Source organism: Poecilia mexicana, unplaced genomic scaffold (genome assembly GCF_051168715.1).
Source record: "Poecilia mexicana isolate PSO_F unplaced genomic scaffold, ASM5116871v1 scaffold_14, whole genome shotgun sequence".
Taxonomy (NCBI): Eukaryota; Metazoa; Chordata; class Actinopteri; order Cyprinodontiformes; family Poeciliidae; genus Poecilia; species Poecilia mexicana.
Window position 1 is genome coordinate 8,521,635 of NW_028263383.1, and position 20,827 is coordinate 8,542,461.

General features: G+C 37.1%; 1 protein-coding gene across 1 annotated transcript; it reads right to left on the minus strand.

Annotated features, from left to right (window-relative positions):
- Positions 1 to 1,842: 1,842 nt before the first annotated feature.
- On the minus strand, positions 1,843 to 19,750 carry LOC106910375 (lissencephaly-1 homolog A-like). Its single transcript, XM_014976994.2, has 11 exons — positions 19,435 to 19,750; positions 12,120 to 12,372; positions 10,422 to 10,506; positions 10,263 to 10,337; positions 9,365 to 9,571; positions 7,225 to 7,393; positions 6,055 to 6,157; positions 5,727 to 5,955; positions 4,812 to 4,913; positions 4,586 to 4,742; positions 1,843 to 3,403 (listed from the first exon to the last, which is right to left on the minus strand). Exons 2-11 carry the CDS (start codon positions 12,149 to 12,151, stop codon positions 3,330 to 3,332), a joined length of 1,233 nt encoding a protein of 410 aa, XP_014832480.1. The 5' UTR covers positions 12,152 to 12,372; positions 19,435 to 19,750; the 3' UTR covers positions 1,843 to 3,329.
- Positions 19,751 to 20,827: the final 1,077 nt, after the last annotated feature.

Consider the following 20,827-nt stretch of genomic DNA (forward strand, 5'->3'; position numbering starts at 1 on the left):
TAAGTGGCAAAAATCAGCTTTAAATGTTACCAAATAATTCAGAGTTTATACCTTAAAACTGAACACATCTATACATAAATAATAGAGGCTGTCTAGAAGAAAAGTTTGTGTCTAGTGACCTACTTTCCCTTAAAATCTCCACTTTGGTGACCTGAAGTTAAGGACAAACATTCTAACATGAGCCGTTAGAAAAACAACGAGGGAAAACCGAGTACAACCTTCCTGCTTTCAATCGACGGGAAGGGAAGCTTCAAATAAAATCATGTCAGCAAGTCTACTTCTGCAAAGGCAGGAGCTTTGGAGTGCTGAAGTGCAAAAATATTAGCAATGACTTTAGAAAAACATCTGGCCATTTCTAAAAATTATGAGGTTATTGAGTCAAAAATGAACTCAGAGAGTCTAATGTGAGGAAATTTGTCTTTACAGTTTATTCCTGTTTGGAGTTAGGTCATAAAACAGAAAAATAAACCTCCAGAAAGCTACATTAAAAAGACAAGAGTCAATGAATCGCAACGGCTCAGTCAAAGTCCAGACCTCGAAATGACGGCAAACGCACCCTCAGGGGGTATAAATAAATTTAAACTTAACATTTTGGGCAAAACCTTTATGCGGAATAGTTTTTGAAAGATCAAAGCCTCTTTTAGCGGATAATAAAAAAATAAAAAAAATTTAAAGGCACGTGGAGCCTTTGTTTACAGAGCGAGCCGAGGTCCCGGCAGCTGGACCCACCGGTGGGTCCGTCGGGTTCTAGGGGTTAAACAAGAGCAGCGCGGCAAAGAAAAGCGACCCAGACTTCTTCTTTCACAGCAATAAAGTCATAAAAACTAAATAAACCAAATTTTTGCTGCAAAAAGTGATTCTACAAGCTGCTAAATGAAGGTTTGAGGGGTTTACTTCTGAAACAGGCACGGAGAATTTTTGAATACACTGAAAAACACCAACACAGCTACGTTTCCAGAATGAACAAATAAATCAACTTTCTGTTTGGAAGGCAAACGCATTCAGATCAGAGGTGACCCAACTTTTGGCCAAATGAACCAAAATTGTAGACTCAAAATTAGTTGCAGGTCAAAGACCCCAATCTAAAATCAAGCAAAGTAGCCCGAGTACATTTTATTGGAGGAACAAAACAAAAAAAGTCAAAGATTTTATGACTTATCACAAATTTTAGAAAACTTGGAAATTTTCAAGAAAAGATTTCAAAAGAAAATATTCAAACATTTGAAATTCAGAGATTTCCAAGTTCTTTCTGGTCATTTTCTGAGATTGGTCAAAAGTTTTTGGCAGAAATTTACAACTTTTTTTCCTCTACAGTAGCCCTAATGCTCTGTAGCAGCTTTTGCATGTTTGCTGTATTAAAAGAAAGACGTCTAGGTTTCAGAACTGAATATATTTTCAGTAATTCAAACATAATTTGAGTCACCATTTCAAAACATTTGCTGTATTTTGTCAAGTTTAAGACAGAATAAAAGCTGATTTGGGTGCAGCAAAGTTATCTTTTCAGTAAGTCTCTGGATAAACTTGGTTTTACTTTTTGTTAAAACTTGATCATAAAAACACAAATACTTTGTGTTGCACTTTACATTTTCCTGTGTAAGAAAATCATCTTGGTAACAATTTTTACCCTGATAATTTAAAAGTCTCATCTGCATCTAAATGCCAAATTTAACAGTTGGGGGCCCGCATAAAATCACACCTGAACATAACCAGTAGCTCAATCCCATGATGCCTCTGGTACGCTGACGAGGTAATTCCAGTATGTTGGAGCAGGAATTCGTTAGGCGCCCCCTGCCTGACGTGGAGCAGTACTGCACTCCATTAAAATGAAGCACACAGAGGAACTATATTTACAGAATTTTATTTCATTATGCTGCAAACAATGACATCCAGATATATTGATACACAACTTTTTTTATTTTATTTTTTTTTACTGTGCGTGTATGTGCATTAGTGAGTGTATGCAAAGAGAGCAGTGGGACCACAGAAAGCTGGATGAAAATCCTGTGACGGAGCCCTGGATCGGGTTATCAAGGCAGAGATAGCAACAGGGCACTGGGCGATTCTCTGGAGGGACACACACACACACACACACACACACACACATCTCATGAACAGGTGAGCTGACGTTTTCCTCTGTGAAACACTTTCCTGTTGGGGGCTCGTTTGCGATCCGTTTGGTTAAAAGAAGAAAAATCAAAGTGGCGAGAAGCTTTGCCTGCCATCAGATTGGATGAGGTGGAAAGATTCTCCTGTCAAAACATAAGAAAATACAGACACTCACACCACAAAAACACAAAATCTTACCAAGTAGTAGTAGTTTTGAGCGCAAATATCTTAATTCACTTGAATTAAAACTAAACTAACTTGGAAGTAGCAACATATATGAGCATGTTTTAAGTAAATATGGAAAAAGTACTAGTTCCATTAGATTATTTCACATATAACAGGAGAAAAATATCTTATTATAAGTGAAATAATCTGCCAAAAAACTACAACAGGGTTGTTAGGTGACGGACTGGGCTGGGCTTGGCTGGGATTGCTAGGTAACAGCCTGGACTTGGCTGGCGTTGCTAGGTAACGGCGCCAGTGGAACTGGGACATTTTCATCAATATTAATGAATTATTTTCTTAGCACAAGCTCCTATATCTTTCTGAAACTACTCTACACTCGGAAAGATTTTGCGTTTTTGTGTTGCATGACGTCAAACTAATGCGATAAACTGTGAAGCTGCAAAAGGTTTGATTATTTTCCTCCAGATTCCTTTTCCCCCCATGAATGCAGCAACAGACCACAACAAAGGAGCCGTGAAATAAAAGAAAAACTAAACATAACCTAAACCCCGTCAACAGGAGGCGCCACTAGTTTTAGTGCACTCAGTGCACCGGCACACAGACATTTACCCTTTGACCCAGTGGGAAGTCATGACAACAGTATGGAAATTTGTAAATCTAACAGTATTGAATTATTATCATTTATTTTTTCTTGTTTGAGTCACCATGCAAAGATATTTATTATCATTTTGAGTGTTTATGTGTCAGAGATCTGCGTGACATTTATTAAGCGTACCCTACATCCAGAATAATTTACACAAAAAGGACAATAGTCATCTTAATGGGGCTGGATCGATGTAGGGAGGAGCGAGGGGAAGGTAAAGCGCATTGGTCAACTATGATTTGGAGTGCGAGAGGTGAAGGGCTGGACGTCGGGGCGGAGGGAGCTGAGGAGCGGCGGCTAGCATGGCGCGGCGGGGATCTTTTTCTTGTTTTTCTCTTTTTTTAAATCCTTGGAATCGGGGCAGCAGGGTAGGGGGGGAGAGATGGTGGCAGTCTCAGCGACATTCCCAGACTTTGACTGTCTGATCGACGCTGCCCGTAACCACATATGGAGCCGTCTTGTGGAAATCTGCAACAAACAAAAGAAAGATTTAAACCTGTGTATAGGGAACCGTTTCTGGGCAGCTTCTTTGTTGTTACATTATATTTAGCTAGCAATGCACTGATAAGAAAATTTGGGCCGATAACCGATATTATGTGCATTTCTCTGTTGTTTTAACACTTTTAGGGAAAAAAACCCGACCAGAAACAGACAATGGCATATCAGTTGCTAATATCGGCCCAGTTTTATTTATCTGGCTGATAAGATACATTAAAAAGTTACTAATATCAGCTGATACCGATGTCAGAGCTGATACATCATGCATCCCTATATTTAGCATAATTTAAAAAAAAACTTAAAAAATTTCTAGAATCCTTGCAGGAATTAAAATAAAAACAGAAATCAAAATAGGACAAACTCCAGAAGCTAAAGTATGGTGAAAAAAAGGAATCCAACAAATTAAGAAGGTTTTGTTTGGCCACAGATTGCAGATAAAAATCAGAGAGTTTCCAGAAGTAACATACTGGTGACTTATTTCATTTCTTGGAACAGTGAACCAATCATGCTGGTGAAAGTAACATACTGGTGAAATAAGTCACCAGTATGTTACTTTTCCACTCATGATGGAGGCGGGCCAAACAGAGACCTCCCCAACATGTACACCACTCTTAACTTTAAACAAGCCAGGAATGCTGCAAGTTTACAACAATAAAGTTTTGCCTAAAATTATTCAGATTTCAAATTTTGTTCATTTAATCAGGAATTTGTTAGAGATGGTAAATAAGACAGTCATCTGTAAAAAAAATAAACAAAAAAACCCCACCAACTATCAATTTAGAAAAACTGTTTTTATTGACATTCTCTTAAAAAAAGTGTTCTTGAAACTTACTAGAAAAATCTTGCATTACACCAAACTATGTCTCCTAATACACCAATTTATCAGCCAACCGATTTATTTGATTCTGGGAGATTGTGATCGGCTGATACATGTAAAGAATCTTATCTACGTCAGCAAAGACTTAAAAATCAGCCACAGTTCTCTGCTGCAGTCCTGTGAGAGGCTGGACCAACAGACCGGCCCGCCGGGTCATATCTGAATTCTTTCAGCTACCAAGTCACCTCACTGATGCCAACTCAGAAACTTTCTTGCTATATTTAGCGACATTTCAGACAAAAAAAAATGGTATCAATGAATTAAATGAATCTCACCCAAAGAGGTAACAAAGTGTTCATGAGCAGATAAGGTCTTCATGCAGCGCTTGTTCTTGTAGTCCCAGATCCGGATTGTTTTGTCATCGGCGCAGCTCACAATGAACCGTCCTCCAGGATGAAACAGTATCCCACGCACCCAGTTGTCATGTCCCACCTGAGGACACGAGGCTCATTACCCAACGCTCGCCCAGAAACGCCGCCCAGCGTCCTGCCTGCCACTCACCAGAGTCATGAGGCAGATCCCGATGCTGACGTCCCACATTTTAATCGTTTTGTCTCTGGAGCCGGAGAGCAGGAAGGGGCCAGGCTTTCCACTCTTTTTACTCTGCAAAACAGAAACACAGGCGAAGGGATGACACATCAAAAAGGGGGTAAATCAATTCGTCGCATGATAAATTAAAACAAACTCAGTAATTTCCATTTGGATGATTTATCATTTTTCTCTCTACCAAAAACTGGATGACAAAAGTTTTCAGTCTGATGCTTTTTTTTTTTTTTGAAGGACAATTTTGTTTACAGAGACATATTTGTTGTTGTGTTTATTTATTCTGTATATTTAAAATATCTTCCAGTTCCAGTATTAAACGTTCATTAGAAATTAAAGTTTGTTGCTCTTTGGGAATATGTTCTCGTATTATTATTATGACATCACCATTATGTTACTTGAAAATAGTGTGAAAACAACAAGATTATCGTTTATCACAAAAACTTCCAGGACAATTTCTTTGTTATCATTGCAGACCCACAAATAGATAATTCACTTTTCTGCTTTTAAAAGATAAAATATAAAAAAAAATGTCTACAAAACTGTAAAATTTTCCAGTCTCATTTTATCAGGATCTGGGACATTAAACTATTTTCTGATAAAATGAGTTTTCCCTTTGTAGTTGTCTGTAGAGTCCCATTTGGAGGGCAGACACAAATCTCCAAACATCCCACCTTGCAATGCAAAGCGACATCTGCACCCATAATTTATTATTGCAAAACCTGCTATTCAACAACGTTATATTTCACAAAAGAAAGAGCACAGGCATCAAAATATTATAAACACGATTAATTTGAGAAAACAAAAGTATTTCCAGGCATACTGTCTGGATTCTCATCTCGGTGTCCTTGTCGAAGGAAAAGGTGGGGTTACCTCTGAGCCTGTGGCCTCCAGGACGGTGGGGTGGGCGCTGTCAGGGGCCCAGGCGATGCACTCCACCACGTGTTCGTGCTCCCGCAGCTCCGCTTTGCACTCCTTGGAGGCGACCACCCAGACGCGCACAGTCTGGTCATTGGAGCAGCTGGCGATCAATGAGCCGTCCTGGTTCGGGCGAACCATCCTCACCCACTCCCTGTGGCCTGTGAACGTCTTCACACAGTACCTACACACACACATGCAGCTCGACTTACACAAGTGCACTTCTGCTGTAAATTAGTTATAAGAATCTCTATAAAACATGTAAAATGAAATGCAAACTCACCCTGTGGCCACCTCCCACATCTTGATGGACTTATCTCTGGAGGCAGAAACTATGTGGTCACCATTTGGCATGATTGCTACAGACGACACGTTGTGATCGTGGCCTGAAAAACAAAGTTTCACCTTTAGTCACTGATCTGCGTTCGCCTTCATAATTTTAGGTCAAAATGGAGATTGTTACAAATCACCACCCTGCTGAAAAACAGCCTGCTTCAATTTTCCATCAGGTAAATGGATCAGATAACATATTTAGTTAAATGAAACCCAAAAATATCATTCAGTGGCCCTTAGGTTGATTTTGAGCGGCCCACCAACTGCAGTACAAGAATGATACAAATTCCAGCACAAGGTCTTGATGCAGATGGAGACGTTTCATTTGTGATAAGAATAAAATATAACCAACATAATTTATTACAACATCCCAAAGTATCCAGGGGTTTTTAAAAACCAGGCTTTATGATAAATAGAACCACGTCAATTGAAGATGATCTGCATCCAAATCAACTTTAGTTTATTAAAATTTATGTAATAAATTAAACTTAAATTTATTTTGTGCAATTAAATGTATTAAACACATTTAATTCATTTAATAAAATAATTTGTTAATTTATGGCATTATCTAAATCGACTTTAATTAAATTAATCAAGTTTAATGTATTAATAACCTGTTTAATTTACCGTAATTTAAATTTATTTGATAAATTAAACATGTAGAAATTTATTTCATATTTATTAAACTTGTTTGATATATTTCATTAAAATATAGTAAACATTTCCAATGAAAGTGGCTCAAGTCCTGAATAAATTTCTTCAGTTGAGCCAAAAAAACAAACAAGCAAAAAAAAAAAAAAACTTAATATAGGAAATGCGCAAAGTCTTGTTTACATTTTTGGATCTACAATGAATAACATAACATTATTTTACAGAATAGAATTACTACTTCATTTGCTTGACATTACGTTTATTTTCTTCATTTTCTTTTTTTACTTGACTATTTTGGCCCATGTGACAAAAATATTGGACATCTTTCCAACAGAGCTGCCATTTTTTCTCTTAGTGTTGGATTGTACAAAAAAAAAGTTCATACGCAATTCAGAACCCAGATGTGGCCTTTTGCATCTGCGGGCGTGTCGCTCTGAAACGGCGTTATTAAACCTGCAAATGTTCTCACCGTGCATCGTCCGGATGCACTCAAAGCCCTGGAAGTCCCAGAGTTTGATGCTCATGTCAGCCGAACACGAGGCCAGCAGCTTCCCCGTCTGGTCGAAGGAGATGTCCTGCACCGAGTCCGTGTGTCCCTTCAGGGTTCGTTCAAAGTCTCCTGCCTCGTAGTCCCACACCTGAAGGCACACAGGAATCAGTCAGGGACTTAAAACTAAAATCCTACATAGAAAAAATGAAAAAAGAACTACAAACTGCAACTGAACAGAGAAATCAGCCACGTTAAGTAAAAAAAACATCATCTTTAACATCCATGTTGGACCTGGAAAGCTTTTTGAGTTTAAGGTAAATGTTTTACTGTCTGTAGGGACTAAACATGCAGACTGATGCTTTAGCTATGCCAGCTAAAATCAGTTTAAAATCTCCACTCTAATCAATTTGTTTTTGTTGCAAAATCTAGATAAAGCTGTGTTTTACACAATGGAGTAATATCACCTCTGCTTCCAAAACAAACTGACACTCGATTCTGGAAGACTGGAAAATATTGTTGTATGCCTTCTCTACATAATTTATGCTATTATTAAAGATAAAATGTAATTTGCTGGAACTGTCACAACATTCTGATCAGTGCAGCTACAAAAACAGATTGTGCCATCAAGCAAAATGTGTTTTAGCAAAGGAATCCAAAGACTTGCTGAGAAACCCAGAATAACACAAGCACAGCTTTTCAGTTTCAGATAAAAACAAATTCTAAGAAATTAAACTTAAAAGCAGCACAGGTTTAAAAAGAAACATTTACAGATTAGGATCTGTGCTTTGGGTTTAGAGCAAACAAGACAAGAATCGTCACATGTTCACATAGATGAGAAGTGACAGCAGAAAAAGGAGAAGGAGGGAGGCGGCATGTTAATGGGAGGAAGTGAGTATAAAACGGAAAGCAGGCTCAGATCTGCTGTGAACTCCAGGGTCAGAGCCGCTCAGGATCTGCTGGATGAGTTTTAACCACAGCTTTTATTATCCTGGATTTAGTCAGAAAAAGTCAAACACCTGAAACTCCATCAGGACAATGATCTAAAACAAACAGCCAGAGGCGGAACGGGTTGATTTATATCAAATAATTCAAGTGGTAGAATGACAATCCAAACCGTTCGTCGATAAAATGCATTCAGCATTTATGATTATATCTTAATAAAACATAAATGGTCTAAACGGAACGAAAACTATTGTAAAGCACTTAAAAATAAGAGTTGGGTAGCAGCTACTTACATTTAGTCGAGTAACTTTTTTGAAAAAAAATTTACTTTTAGGAGTATTTTTACTACTGTGTACTTTTACCTGAGTAACTTTATTATGAAGTATTTCTACTCTTACTTCAGTTATATTTCTGGATTTTCTACCCACTGAATGAAAAAACAAACAAGTTTTAACCAAAAATTCACCAAACACACACAGATGTAGTTTCTGTTAAAGTTTCATCTTTTTTTTTCTGAAATAAACTGATTTAGAAACATTTATTTTGTCTGATTTGTTATTTTTATGAATTATTGTCACTTGGGTCCTTAAAATACAAAAATCTGTCAATGTCAAATTTATTTATAAATCACTTTTAAAACAGGTTCAAGACTGCACCAAAGTGCTGTACAAAAACGATAACAATAGAATAAGTTGATAAAAAGAGAAACAATACAAAAAATGCATAATAAAATAATTAGGTATTTTATTATACATTTCTACTTTATTTTATATTTGGTCCATCTGATGATGTAATTTTTAAATATTAAATGACTGACAATTTGAATAGTTACTCAGTACCTCAGTCGACTTTTTACCAAATACTTTTTTACTCTAACTTGGGTAATTTCTTAGACGGGTACTTGTTACTTTTACTTGAATAAAGACATATTGAAGTAGAGCTTCTCTTTTACTGTGCCCACCTCTGAAAATAAATTAATGTTAATCTACCACCTCCATCTTTAAATTGTTTTCATAAACATGCAGCGCGTTTATTTTATCCGGTTACAGTTTAAAGTGAACATGCATGTAAAGATGGCACCAATGTATTCCCGTAAAGGCTGCAGTAACGCTTCTATGCTGAAGCTGAAACCTCAGTGAAATGCATCTCATGTAGTCAGCGTGTCACCTGTACACACCTTGATGGTGGCATCTTCAGAGGCCGTCACCATGACGGAAAACACGGGGTGGAAGATGACCCGTGTGACTGGAGCACGGTGCCCACTCAGGGCGTATCTCTCCGGGGGGCGGGGAATCCACTCCTTCGGGTCTCTCTTTTGACCGACGGGTCCGCCGTACGTCATGTCCTCCTTCACCTCATTCAGCTTCGACTCCAACTCCATCACCTACACCAGCAAGGAAAGCATCTCACAAACAGAACCAACGCTCGTTCTCAGTTCATAAGCCCAGGGGTGTCCAAAGGGCGGCGCGGGGGCCACTTGTGGCCATTGGAGCAATTCATGAATGACACAAATGAAAACTTTCCTATTTTCAGTCAGGATAAAATGATAACCAAAACAATGTAAACTGTTAAATACAATACAAAGTATTTGTATTTTTATAACCAAGTGTTTATAAAAAGTAGAACTTTGCTATTCCTAAATCAGTTTTTATTTTGCAAGAAAGCGACTCAGATCTTATTCTTATAACTGAATAAATTTGTTCAGTCGAGCCCAAAAGAATTTTAAAAGAATTTTATGAGAAAATTTTATGGGAAAATAAGAGTGTCTTCAGTCAGAGGTTTCTTCAAATTCACTGAACACAGACTTCTACAGGAGGCATTTCCTGCCAACAGTCATCATCTACAATAAGAATTTGAATTAATATGAGTTACATTTTTAAATTTTAATTTGAGAACTAGATTCAATTTCTTTTAATACAGAAAAATTGAAAAGTCATTTTAAAGTGTTGCTTCTATCCTTTTTTCTACAAAAAGACAACTTTAATTGCTTGATTTTATTTTAACCTTTCCATTATACTTTGCAAAATGTTTGGACACCCCTGGATTAAACATAAGTGTATAAAGATTCTCCTTACCTTCTTTTGTAATCTAATAACAGAGGTCCATTTCTTTTCCAAAAGCCCGGCATACTTCTTATCTACCTCTTCATTCTACAACCAAAGCAAACAGATTCTCAGAAAGGAAGTCCCTCCCATTAGAAAAAAAACATTATTCTTCAATTTGTAGCTCCTTACAATATCTAATTCTGCTTCTTTCTTGAAGGTAGAATAGGCTTCCTCGTATCCATTGGAACGAAGATAGTCAGCTATAGCCCGATTTCTAGAAAAAGAAACATTATTAGTAATCTGAAGGCCAATTTTATCCCACTTACAGTGTGTGCTCTTTATTTTGAATATGCCATAAATCAGGTGAATGTCTGCACAGAAAGCGTGACACCATTCAATGGACACTAGCCGACGTTCCTCCTTAAAATATGGCAGACCACGCCCAGGCAAACAGAGGAGCGTCGAGCAGCTCAACCCTAAATGTCAGCATGAGCAAACAGAAACGAATCACATTTTTCTGGAAAAAGACCCAATAAAAATACAGAAAAGGTGTGCTGGGAAACAGTGCTGCTGCTGCCATGGAAACCAGCGACTCGTCATGAAGGCAGAGCTGATGAGGGAGCCGGGTGGTGCAGCGAGGTTTAACACAAATACAGAGACACAAAATTATATAAATGCGGAAACAGGTTTTTTTTATAAGATGGAGGGTGAATATTTCATGAGCGAAGTGCTAAATTTAGGCTGAAGCTTCTGGGCTTCTTTGGAGCAAACCGACTGTTGCAGACTACAAACTTTAGACCCTCGCCGCTTTAATTCAACTTGGCCCTCAAACATTAGAATATCAATGGGATTAGCAGCAATAAGTTAAAAAAAATCATTAAATATTGATTGTTTGCCGTCTGTGCTTAACCAGAGGTGCCGGTCATAACGGCGTAATGCTCACCAGCCCCCATCTCCCCTCGCTTCGTTCCTGCTGTCATGGAGGTTATGAAATATTCACCAAGCAGATATCAAGTGAAGCGCCTGCAGCTCACGTCTCTTCAGGCTCCGCCACTGATTTCAGATTGTTGTACAACACAAGATGTCAAACCCAAGGCCTGTGGGCCAAATCCAGCCCGCCATACCTTTTTATGTGGTCCTCTAGAGTCTAGACTAAGCACTAAATGTGCTTAAATATTATGTTATCAAATCAATGCAGTTTTTATCTGCTTACTGCCAAATTATATCAATCAGTCCCTCCAGTTTCTTGAGTATTGTGGAAATTCACGCAAAAAAAAATAAATAAATAAAATTCCCCGCATTTTTTTGTGCTAATAATTGGGATTTTATTGCAGATTTTTCTCAAAAATGATCAAAAACTGTCTTACTTGTACTAAACAGCTGCCTCGGCTTTAATTGACGTCAGATTAAAATCCATGATCTATACAGCAAGTAATAAAAAGTCGCATTTACCGTCATAAATAAGCAAATATTTCCAAATTAGCATCACAAATACTTTGATTTTTATTGCAAATAAATAAATAAATAAATCACTAAAAGAATCACGAAATCCTGGAGGAGCTGAAAAGATGTTCAATAATATTTTATTTTAAGAATTAATTGATATTTTAGCAGTTTGCGAACAGGCTTTATCAATACTTTCAGGTACATCTGGCCCCTTAAGAGCATTCAAGATCTTGATTTGGCCCTAAACGAAAATGAGTTTGACACCGCTGTTGTAGAAGATTTAATTTCGCATCTACAGAGTGGATTTCTGGACCGGCTTCAAAAGGAAAACATGCGATGCGCCGCAGTGCGACTAGCCAACTTGCAGGTGCTGCTGGTAATGAGCTGCAGCGTGCATGTCTGTTCTTGCTCACACGTAATCCTACTTATGATTGCACTCACAGTTCATCTCTTTGTCTCTGTGACAGCACCATGGCGGCTGCTGTTCGCTCCCTCGCGGGGAGGTGAGGCTGAGGTGAAGCGCTGGGTGGGGAGGAGCCCGATCCCGCCGAGGATCGCAGGTGGCAAAGGGAAAGCCGCTCGGAGGAGGACGGCGAACCTGGAGGAGCTTCTGCTGTGCCGCTATGAGGCGCCGAGAAGGTTTACGACGGTCCAAATGTCACCCGCTCAGTCAGTGGCACAATATATCCGTCACCTGATGGAGAGAAGGAAAACGCTGATTAATGTTTTTAGAAGAAATCCATCTTTATTTCAGGAAGCTTTTGAGTTGGTAAGACAGAAAGTTGTGAAAAATGTATTGTTTTACTTTCAGTGGAATGAAAGTAAAACAAAAAAGAAATATTTAGATTTAAGTAGAAGGATTGTTCTTATAAAACCGATGCTAGAAATGTAAAATATTGAATCACAGAGAATTACTAATTTATTTCTGAATGTACCTATATAGATGTAAAATAAAAAGTTAGGAAGCAAGCATACAGCTCTGGAAAAATTAGGAGCTCCCTGCACTGAACCCCATTAAAAACCTCCTGGTTTTATTTATTCCACCAAATATTGATTCCTGAACTCTTCCCAAGTTAAATCATCAGTGTCGTTGTTTCTAAATGAATATGAACTTGTTTTCTTTGCATTATTTGAGGTCTGAAAGCTCTGCATCTTTTTCATTATTTTCTGCAAATAAATGCTACATGTTTGCTTGTAATTTCAGAGACGTGTCATTAGTTCATAGAATAAAAGAGAAATGTTCATTTTGCTCAAAACATGTACCTAGAAAGAGTCAAATCAGAGAAACTGATCATTTTAAGTGGTCTCTCAATTTTTTTCCAGAGCTGTGTATCAAGAGAAAAGTTAAGAGTCGCATCTTTCCTCCTGACTGGACAGGCAACAATCAGGAAATTCAGATTTCTGGTTTTCTTTAAAACCTCAGCTGCCAAGTATGATTTTTTTTTCTAGAGAATTTACATATTTAAGCTACATCCCAGCTTTATTTTAATTAAAAAAATGTAACTAACGCCGATCATAAAGAAAGTGCTTCCTGTTCTTAGTAGATGCATTCGTTTGTTTCAAACAGAAAATGAAGGAATAAAAATAATATGATTTTCAGCCGATTTGATGATTTTCAGAGTTAATTCAACAGAAGCTAACTGATGCACTTTTTACAACCTTCAATCTGATGGATCCGTTTGGGAGAATCCCATCACTGACCCCCATGATGTGAATCATGATCTCTGATTTCTGCAGTGCAGAAATACAACAAATTAAAAAAATACTAAGCCATTTTCCCACTTATTATGTTTCACCTCTACATTGATGTTCACAAACAAGCGATGGTGAGACACGTTAATATATTTTTGTAATAAGTCACATTGTACTCTGATTGCTGGACAGACTCAATGATCTGGCCTTTAAAATAAATTAAATTAAAAAATCTCTGGCTTTCTAACGGTTAATTCTAGGGGTATACGGACCGATTTATCGGCCAGCTGATTTATCAGTGCCGATTTCCTTAATTATGGGAGATCAGTGATCGGCCCATTTTTACATGTGAAGCCGATCGTTTTTCAGCCAACATCTAAAAATCCTCTTCTGCTCTGCAGGGAGAGGTTTGACTGACAGACTGGCCCACTAGGTCAGGTCTGCACGTTTACAGCCAACAATAGTCAACCCCCTGTTGCCAATTCAGCAACTTTCTTGCTATACTGAGTAACATTTAAAACAAAAACAATTGGTATCGACCAAATTTGGAGTAGGCAGGTTAGGCTTTTTAAAAAGATCGGAAATCGGCCAGAAAACTGCAATTGTTGAATCCCAGCTAATTCACCACTAATAACCACTTCTGATCAAACTAATACTTTTTACCAAACAGCTAAGGTGCAATTAATGCACGTCATAAATGTCTGAGTTACAAAAGAAGCTGGATAAATGAAAACATCTGCTGATCTTCCTTATATGACTGTGGTTTTATTTAAATTCTCAGCCAAAAAAAAAATGAGTCTGAAATAATATTTCATCCCAAGTTTAAATATTTTAATCCTGATTTTAGTTTTAGTCTGAACACAAAGTAAAAACACCATTCAGCAGTTGGAAACTTATGATAGTGTTCATTCTTGAACTCCAGTGAAGGTTGGTGCTGTAAAGCGCTAAGCTGCTTAGCAGCTACACCAGACAACACAAAGTCTGTGTGTGTGTGTGTGTGTGTGTGTGTGTGTGTGTGTGTGTGTGTGTGTGTGTGTGTGTGTGTGTGTGTGTGTGTGTGTGACAGACAACTAGTCCTCCATACAGCTGACGGTGCAACGTAAAGGAGAGACGGGACGGCAGCTAACAGGATCACCAAACAGAGAGCCAGGACTTTAACTAGACACTGTCTGGGATCAGGTGACGTTATCGCCATGCGTTCTGTTTGCCGCAAAATATATCAATCAAAAAGCTTAATGGCTACAAAAATTGGCTTATTAATTTGACTTCAGCTCCCCTCGATGTCCAGATGTGATACGTACTTTCTGAGCTCAAACAGAGTGGTGGGCACATTGTGATTAGGTCTGTCACAATAAATCAATTAAACCCAAAATAATTAAAACAAGCTCAGTAATTTCCATTTGCATGATTTATCGTTTCTCTCTCTCTTTCTACCAAAAACTAGGAAATAAAAGTCTTCAGTCTTTGGTGTCAACTAGGCCTGTCGCGATAAACGATAAACCTATCGACCTCATTTTAATTATCGGCTTTATCGTCTCTTCCTGACTTTTTTTTTTCCTCTTGATGACACTGAATGTAAAAAGGCTCAACTCCGGTGTTCTCCACTGACCCTCCCTTCCTATTTCATTAGCGCACACTTAAAGAGTTGTCGGCCCATTTCCAAAACCTGAGAGACACATTAGCCAACAGAAATCCTAGGTATAACGATTCGATCGGGTTTGATCGTGCTGTTTGGTGTCCAGCCACACACAGCCATTATTTTGGACTTGTAGCCCAAAATAATGGCTACAAGTCCAGTTAACTAATTTTAATATCGGGCATTAATCAATGCTTTACTAGAATCTACCTGCAATGCATGTGGCTAGAGTCAGCGTAAAGTCCTGACTGAGTGAAAATCATTATAATCTATTTATGTCACATTAACGGAGAACAGCTGAAAAGTTACCGGGTTTATCAACTGCGGTAACAATTTGGCTCCAACTCCTCCCCTTGTCATTTCTATATTCTTTGCACGAAATGTTGAATAAATATTAATGTTTCCACATATCATCTCCGATGTCCGCTGGATTTTAACAAAATTTGTTATTGTGACAGGCCCAGTTGTGATGAAGCAAGACAAAGAATAAAGTCAGGAATATGTGATTTATTCAAAATTAAAAATCTTAATATCCAGCAACAATATCACAATTACACATTTTCCTGATGTCATGCAAACCTAATGGACACTAATGGATGTTTTCCAGTATGGTTTTGGTTCACTCTCCATGTTGTTTCATGAAAACTTAGTCATTAATAAGATTTTATTAAAACTTAAATGTTTAAAATTATTCAAGCCACTGATGTGAGCTCTCTTTATAAACCAGCAAACATATTAATTACTGAAGTGAGAACAGAGCAGGGATTTAGCCAGTTGACCAAAAGGCCACGTTCCAGACTACTGAATAAACCTAACGGTTGGCGGCTTCAGCACCTGCTGAAGATACCTGAACACTGAACTTCAACTGTCACCCAAAAACTTTTACAAATTAGTGTCGAGTCTGGATCTTCCGTTTCACTTTTTCAAATGGCATCAAAGTGTTGCAAAACTCTTTACCCTCACACTGACAATGTATCGTCAGCTAGACTTGGTGCTCAAGCAAGAGAACAAGAGTCATAAATAAAGAGGGAAAAAAAAAGGTGCAAAGTCCGATCTATGTGTCAGTTTATCAAAAGAAGGGAGGCTAAGACGTGCAATTGTCTAAATTAGAGCCCAATTCTCAGAACACAATGCCGGCACTGAATGTGAGAGAAAACAGCAGCACCTAAATTCCAGCAACACCTTCATGTGACATTTGTTTCAAAGTAAATATTTTCTTTTGAATCTTCACTATATATATAAAAACCTAGGCTGTTCTGTTGCTAGAATATCAGCTCTTATGCAGCATAGAATTAAATCAATATATTTCTATGAAAAGCTGCCTATACAAAGAATAAAGCAGCACAGTCTCTCCTGTGTTCCTGCAGACTAGTCCAATAATTTGTATATCTCTTCTCTGATCAGAAGTACATAAACATACACCATGTTCTCTTCGTTTAAAATATTAAATAAAAACAAGTGTGCAGGTGAATAAAGCCACCTTATATAGCAGTTTTAGACTGTGACATTACATTAACTTTATTTTTAATTGCACTGAATCACACAGTAGTGCTGGTTGGTAGCACCTCCATGTGGAGCAATGTGATTACTTCATTTTGAACAAACTACAACTCCCAACTATTAAACCAATGAACATGTTAGAGAAAAAGAAACTAATCTAATGTAACATCCTAGTTTTCTGCTTTGTTTTAATCTGCGACAAAACCCCCAAAAACATTAAGTAGACAATGAGAACAGCTCATACTTAATCTATGTCAGGTTAAAATAAAGTGAAAGGCTGATTGTCATCTATGATAGTTTGACTCTTTTAAAGCATGCATCATCCTGTGGTTTTGAGTCACATTTGAGTCGAGCTGTTCAGTTTGACCTCTAAGCTAAACAAGTCTCTGAGAGGTCAGGTTAAACCAGAAGAAGGTGTTTGTTTACAAACCAGAATAGCTCACAATATTTCAAACCATTATCTAGTAACCTCTGCCAAATTTAAACTTTAATCCTAGAGAAGAGACACTTTAAAAACAAGTCTTTTGCAAACAAAAACTAAAAACCATGCAAAATCTAAGTTAATTTACTGAATTAATGAGCGTTCACTGGGTTATCTATGGGAAATGCATTCGCATTTCTTTACTGGATAAACATTAAACCACTGACTTTTTCCATCGGAGCAACAGATAGTCTTACAGATATACCTACAGAATAAACACAAATGGTTTAGCATTGATTTTATCTTATGCATCCCTATTTTAAACATTTCCTGGTCATTTCACCATCATTATGAATCTTTAGCTTTATCATGTTAATCTTTGCTTCAAATTCTTTAATAATTAGCTAATAAGAGGATAAAACTGGAAGGAGGGGAGAGGAGATGGTTTTGTCTTATCCCTCAACAACAAACCTGTTTAGCTTCTTAAATTCAAGTACTTTCTGTCAAAGATGAAATTAGAGACTATGGTTTATTGCAAACTGTCAAACAGGAAAAGATGTTATCGGTTCCAGATTAAAGCTGTACAATCAGTCTTCTTTGCAATATCAGCATGTGTGAAAATGTAAAATGTTTGGTTGGTTATTATATTTCAAGTCCCATTCAACACTTTCATGGATGCCAATTTCCCTTAATACCAACACCTAAGCACTGTACACAAGCTTGATTAACAGTGCCAAGACCCTCCTCCTGGCTCTGATTGGTTGTTTCTCACCAGAGGGGAAACCGAGGAGCTCGACTTCTTTCCACAAATTATCCGTCTTGTATTATACTATCACAACAGTGATTTTTAACAAATATGTAAAAATAATAATAAAATTTAAGGCTATTAAAGATCATAAAGTCCTATTTGATAAGGAGAAATAGTGTGAATCAAATCATAAGAATATAATGTAAAATTAAAATAAATTTTGAAACGAGTAATTATGATTACTTCGTTAATTGAGTGAGCAATAAAGAAGTTTACATGGAAGAACTCGGAGATCAAATGGCAACCCAGGCACAAAATGGGGATACATGTTGTCGAAAGGTTGCATTGATCTGGAGCTGAGGATTAGGCAAGAAATGGTTTTCCATTACTATACATGTGCCACAGCCGACCAGAAACTGGCTGTTCAAAATTAAAGATAAAAAACATTTAAATAAGGTAATACAATGAGATAAATAACCTAACCTGATGATAATGCTAATCCACCATCTTATTTCAGGAAAAATAACTAGAATCAGTCATTTCAAAAAATCAATAGTAAGAAATAAGATTAATTTTCAGTTTTATAGGCCAACAAATGAAAAAATTGGGGGAAAAAAGGTAATGAAATTGTATATTCTTATAAATCTACTGTTGTAACTTATCTGACATTTAGAGCAGAGTTTATTAAAACCATTAGATTCTCTGTATACTAAATATTTAATGGCCAAAATACCTCATGCATACATCATACATATTTATAACTATAATGGGAGTGATCAATATTTTCATGCAAATCTGACATGTTGCTTCCATAGTCAACATGCATAACCCACCACAAACCATGCAGTGCAACAGGAGGCAATAATTCACATGCATACATTTATTTTCACTGATTAAAACCAGTTAAACACAGCTTAACTGTTTCTCATGATTTAAGACGAACTTCACGCTAGTTTAAAATCACAGAACCTCATTTAGTTGTGTTTATTTAGTATTAGATTTTTTATTTTTTATCGTTTTTTTCTGAGCTTCTAGAGGCGCAAGGGCAACGTTGCAGCAGAGACTCATCAGCAACGCCCTTTCCAGCTAAGGTTAGCTTAGCACACTAAAAACCAAGCTCAGCTGTCAAGTGTGAGCAAAAGATTTATGTAACCGCGGTCAACAACACAGACAGGGCATCTACTCTCAAGAACCAATGGCTCATCAACATAGCACTGCTTAATAAAAATAAACAATAATCGGTGAATATAAGTAAATTAAGTATGAATAACACAGTCTGTATATTAGATTAAATACTCAGTCAAGGACAAATATGAGTTGAGTGGAACACAGCCAATTAGGCTAGCAACAGAAATAAGGTTAACTCTGACATTTTAAGTGTTAGTAACAAACCTAATAGGCTCATCCACTCAGAACTTCCAAAAAAGGCGTAGCTAACGTTAGCCACCGAGGCTCCAAAACAACAGTTTTGATGCAAATCAAGTACAGATGAAGAACATCACGTTTGGTTCTGAAATAACAAAAGCTCTTTGTATAGGCAAGTAAAGCTGTAAAATACCCACAGTCTTTAACTAGCTGCCTTAAACAATGACAACTTTGACTCTTCACTTAGCTTAGCCTAGCTTAGCTTTCGGCCTCTCCGCCATTTTGAGATGGGAACGGGAAAGCGCAGACACTGCAGGCGATCCCTCGTCAAAATAACAAGTCTAACTAAGTGCCAAAACAAACGAACAAACGCGTCTGCGAACTTCTCACTCACCATTTTACACATGAAGAACTTCATATTTCCCTTAGCAGGCCTGTGCATGTGCTGGGGCGTTGCGTGGGTTGACTGCGGTATCGTGACTTTTCACATCAGCCGGCACGGACGGTCAGATTTTCTCTCTCCCACCGCAGTCGCCCGGCCCCGGCTAACGGTTGCGATTGGACGCCGGTAGCGCGCACGTTGAAGTGGGCGGCGGCGCGTAACGGGCACACCTCACGCTCAAGGTTTTGAAGGAAAATACGTCAACAGTTTCTATGGCTGTTTGTTTTCTTTAGAATATTGTTTTCATTGAGGAACATTTAAAAAAGGGATTCATTAAAACTTTCAAAAAAAAAAAAAAAAAGCAAATGAAGTAAAATTTAGTAAAAGTAAAATAAAGAAAAATTAAAAGTCTAGTGGGTGGATTTTATTAGACTGTTTTTTAATTATGTAATTTTAGTCATTTTATTGTTATACTATTCATACATGACATGAAAGGGGAAAAATAAATTTTTGTAAAAAATCTTTAGACAATTTTGCACATCAAGTAGAAATTGATATGAATCAGACAATTTAAAAATTTTTGCCAAATATAAATTTAGTTTTTTGTGACTGTGTTTTCTATTTGATTTCTTATCTGTGACGATGACTGAAGATATTTGTTTTTATTTAAATTGAAAAAATATAATACACATAAAAAAAATCCAAGTAGCATGTATGAGATGGGAATAAAATAAACATTTTGTGTTGTTTCCTAAATAAATAAATTAATGTTAAATATCTAAATGATAAAACTAGCAATTAAGGAGTAAATGTATTAACATTGCATTTGTTATTTATAGTGAGGACTTACCAAAAACATCCTGATGTTTAGTATTTTTATTCCAATTTTTAAAAGAGCATGTTTTATGTTAAAAGGACTTTAACTGATAGCTGTGAACCAATTATCTTTAAGTGTTATTATCCTGTGTTCATACAAATTTGCATATTTTAGTGAGAATAAAACTGGTTAACTGGATAATAGGAGCTACTCAACCAGTAGCCTTCACGTCGTTACATCATCAGCCTTCAGCAGCCTTCAGTGTTCGGCTGACTCTGTATCAGACTTATTCATTTAATCTTTTTCACCCAAATTAGCTTACTAAGTGTCGAAAACCTATTCCACAGTAACACTGGACATAGATATATAGTGCAGAGACCTGGGCTTAAGGTGAACAACTGCAGCTATGATAAGATACAAATGGTTCAACAAAAAAGATAATGTAGGGTTATTAGATAACAGCTGTAATAAAAGAGTTACCTAAATATATCTTTAAGTTAAAGTCAGTATGCAGCTGTTGGTTTTGCCAATGATTAGTTGTTCTGTTTTCAGTAAAGATGTATTTTTCAATTTCCTTAAAGAAAGAAG

Excerpts from the sequence above, each read along its gene's own strand:
- LOC106910375 (XM_014976994.2), bottom strand. The coding sequence starts at position 12,151 with ATGGTGCTGTCACAGAGACAAAGAGATGAACT. Across the intron at positions 10,507-12,119 it reads CAGAGACAAAGAGATGAACT|AAATCGGGCTATAGCTGACT; the intron begins GTGAGTGCAATC and ends TTCTTTTTCTAG. Across the intron at positions 7,394-9,364 it reads CTGAAGATGCCACCATCAAG|GTGTGGGACTACGAGGCAGG; the intron begins GTGTGTACAGGT and ends GTGTGCCTTCAG.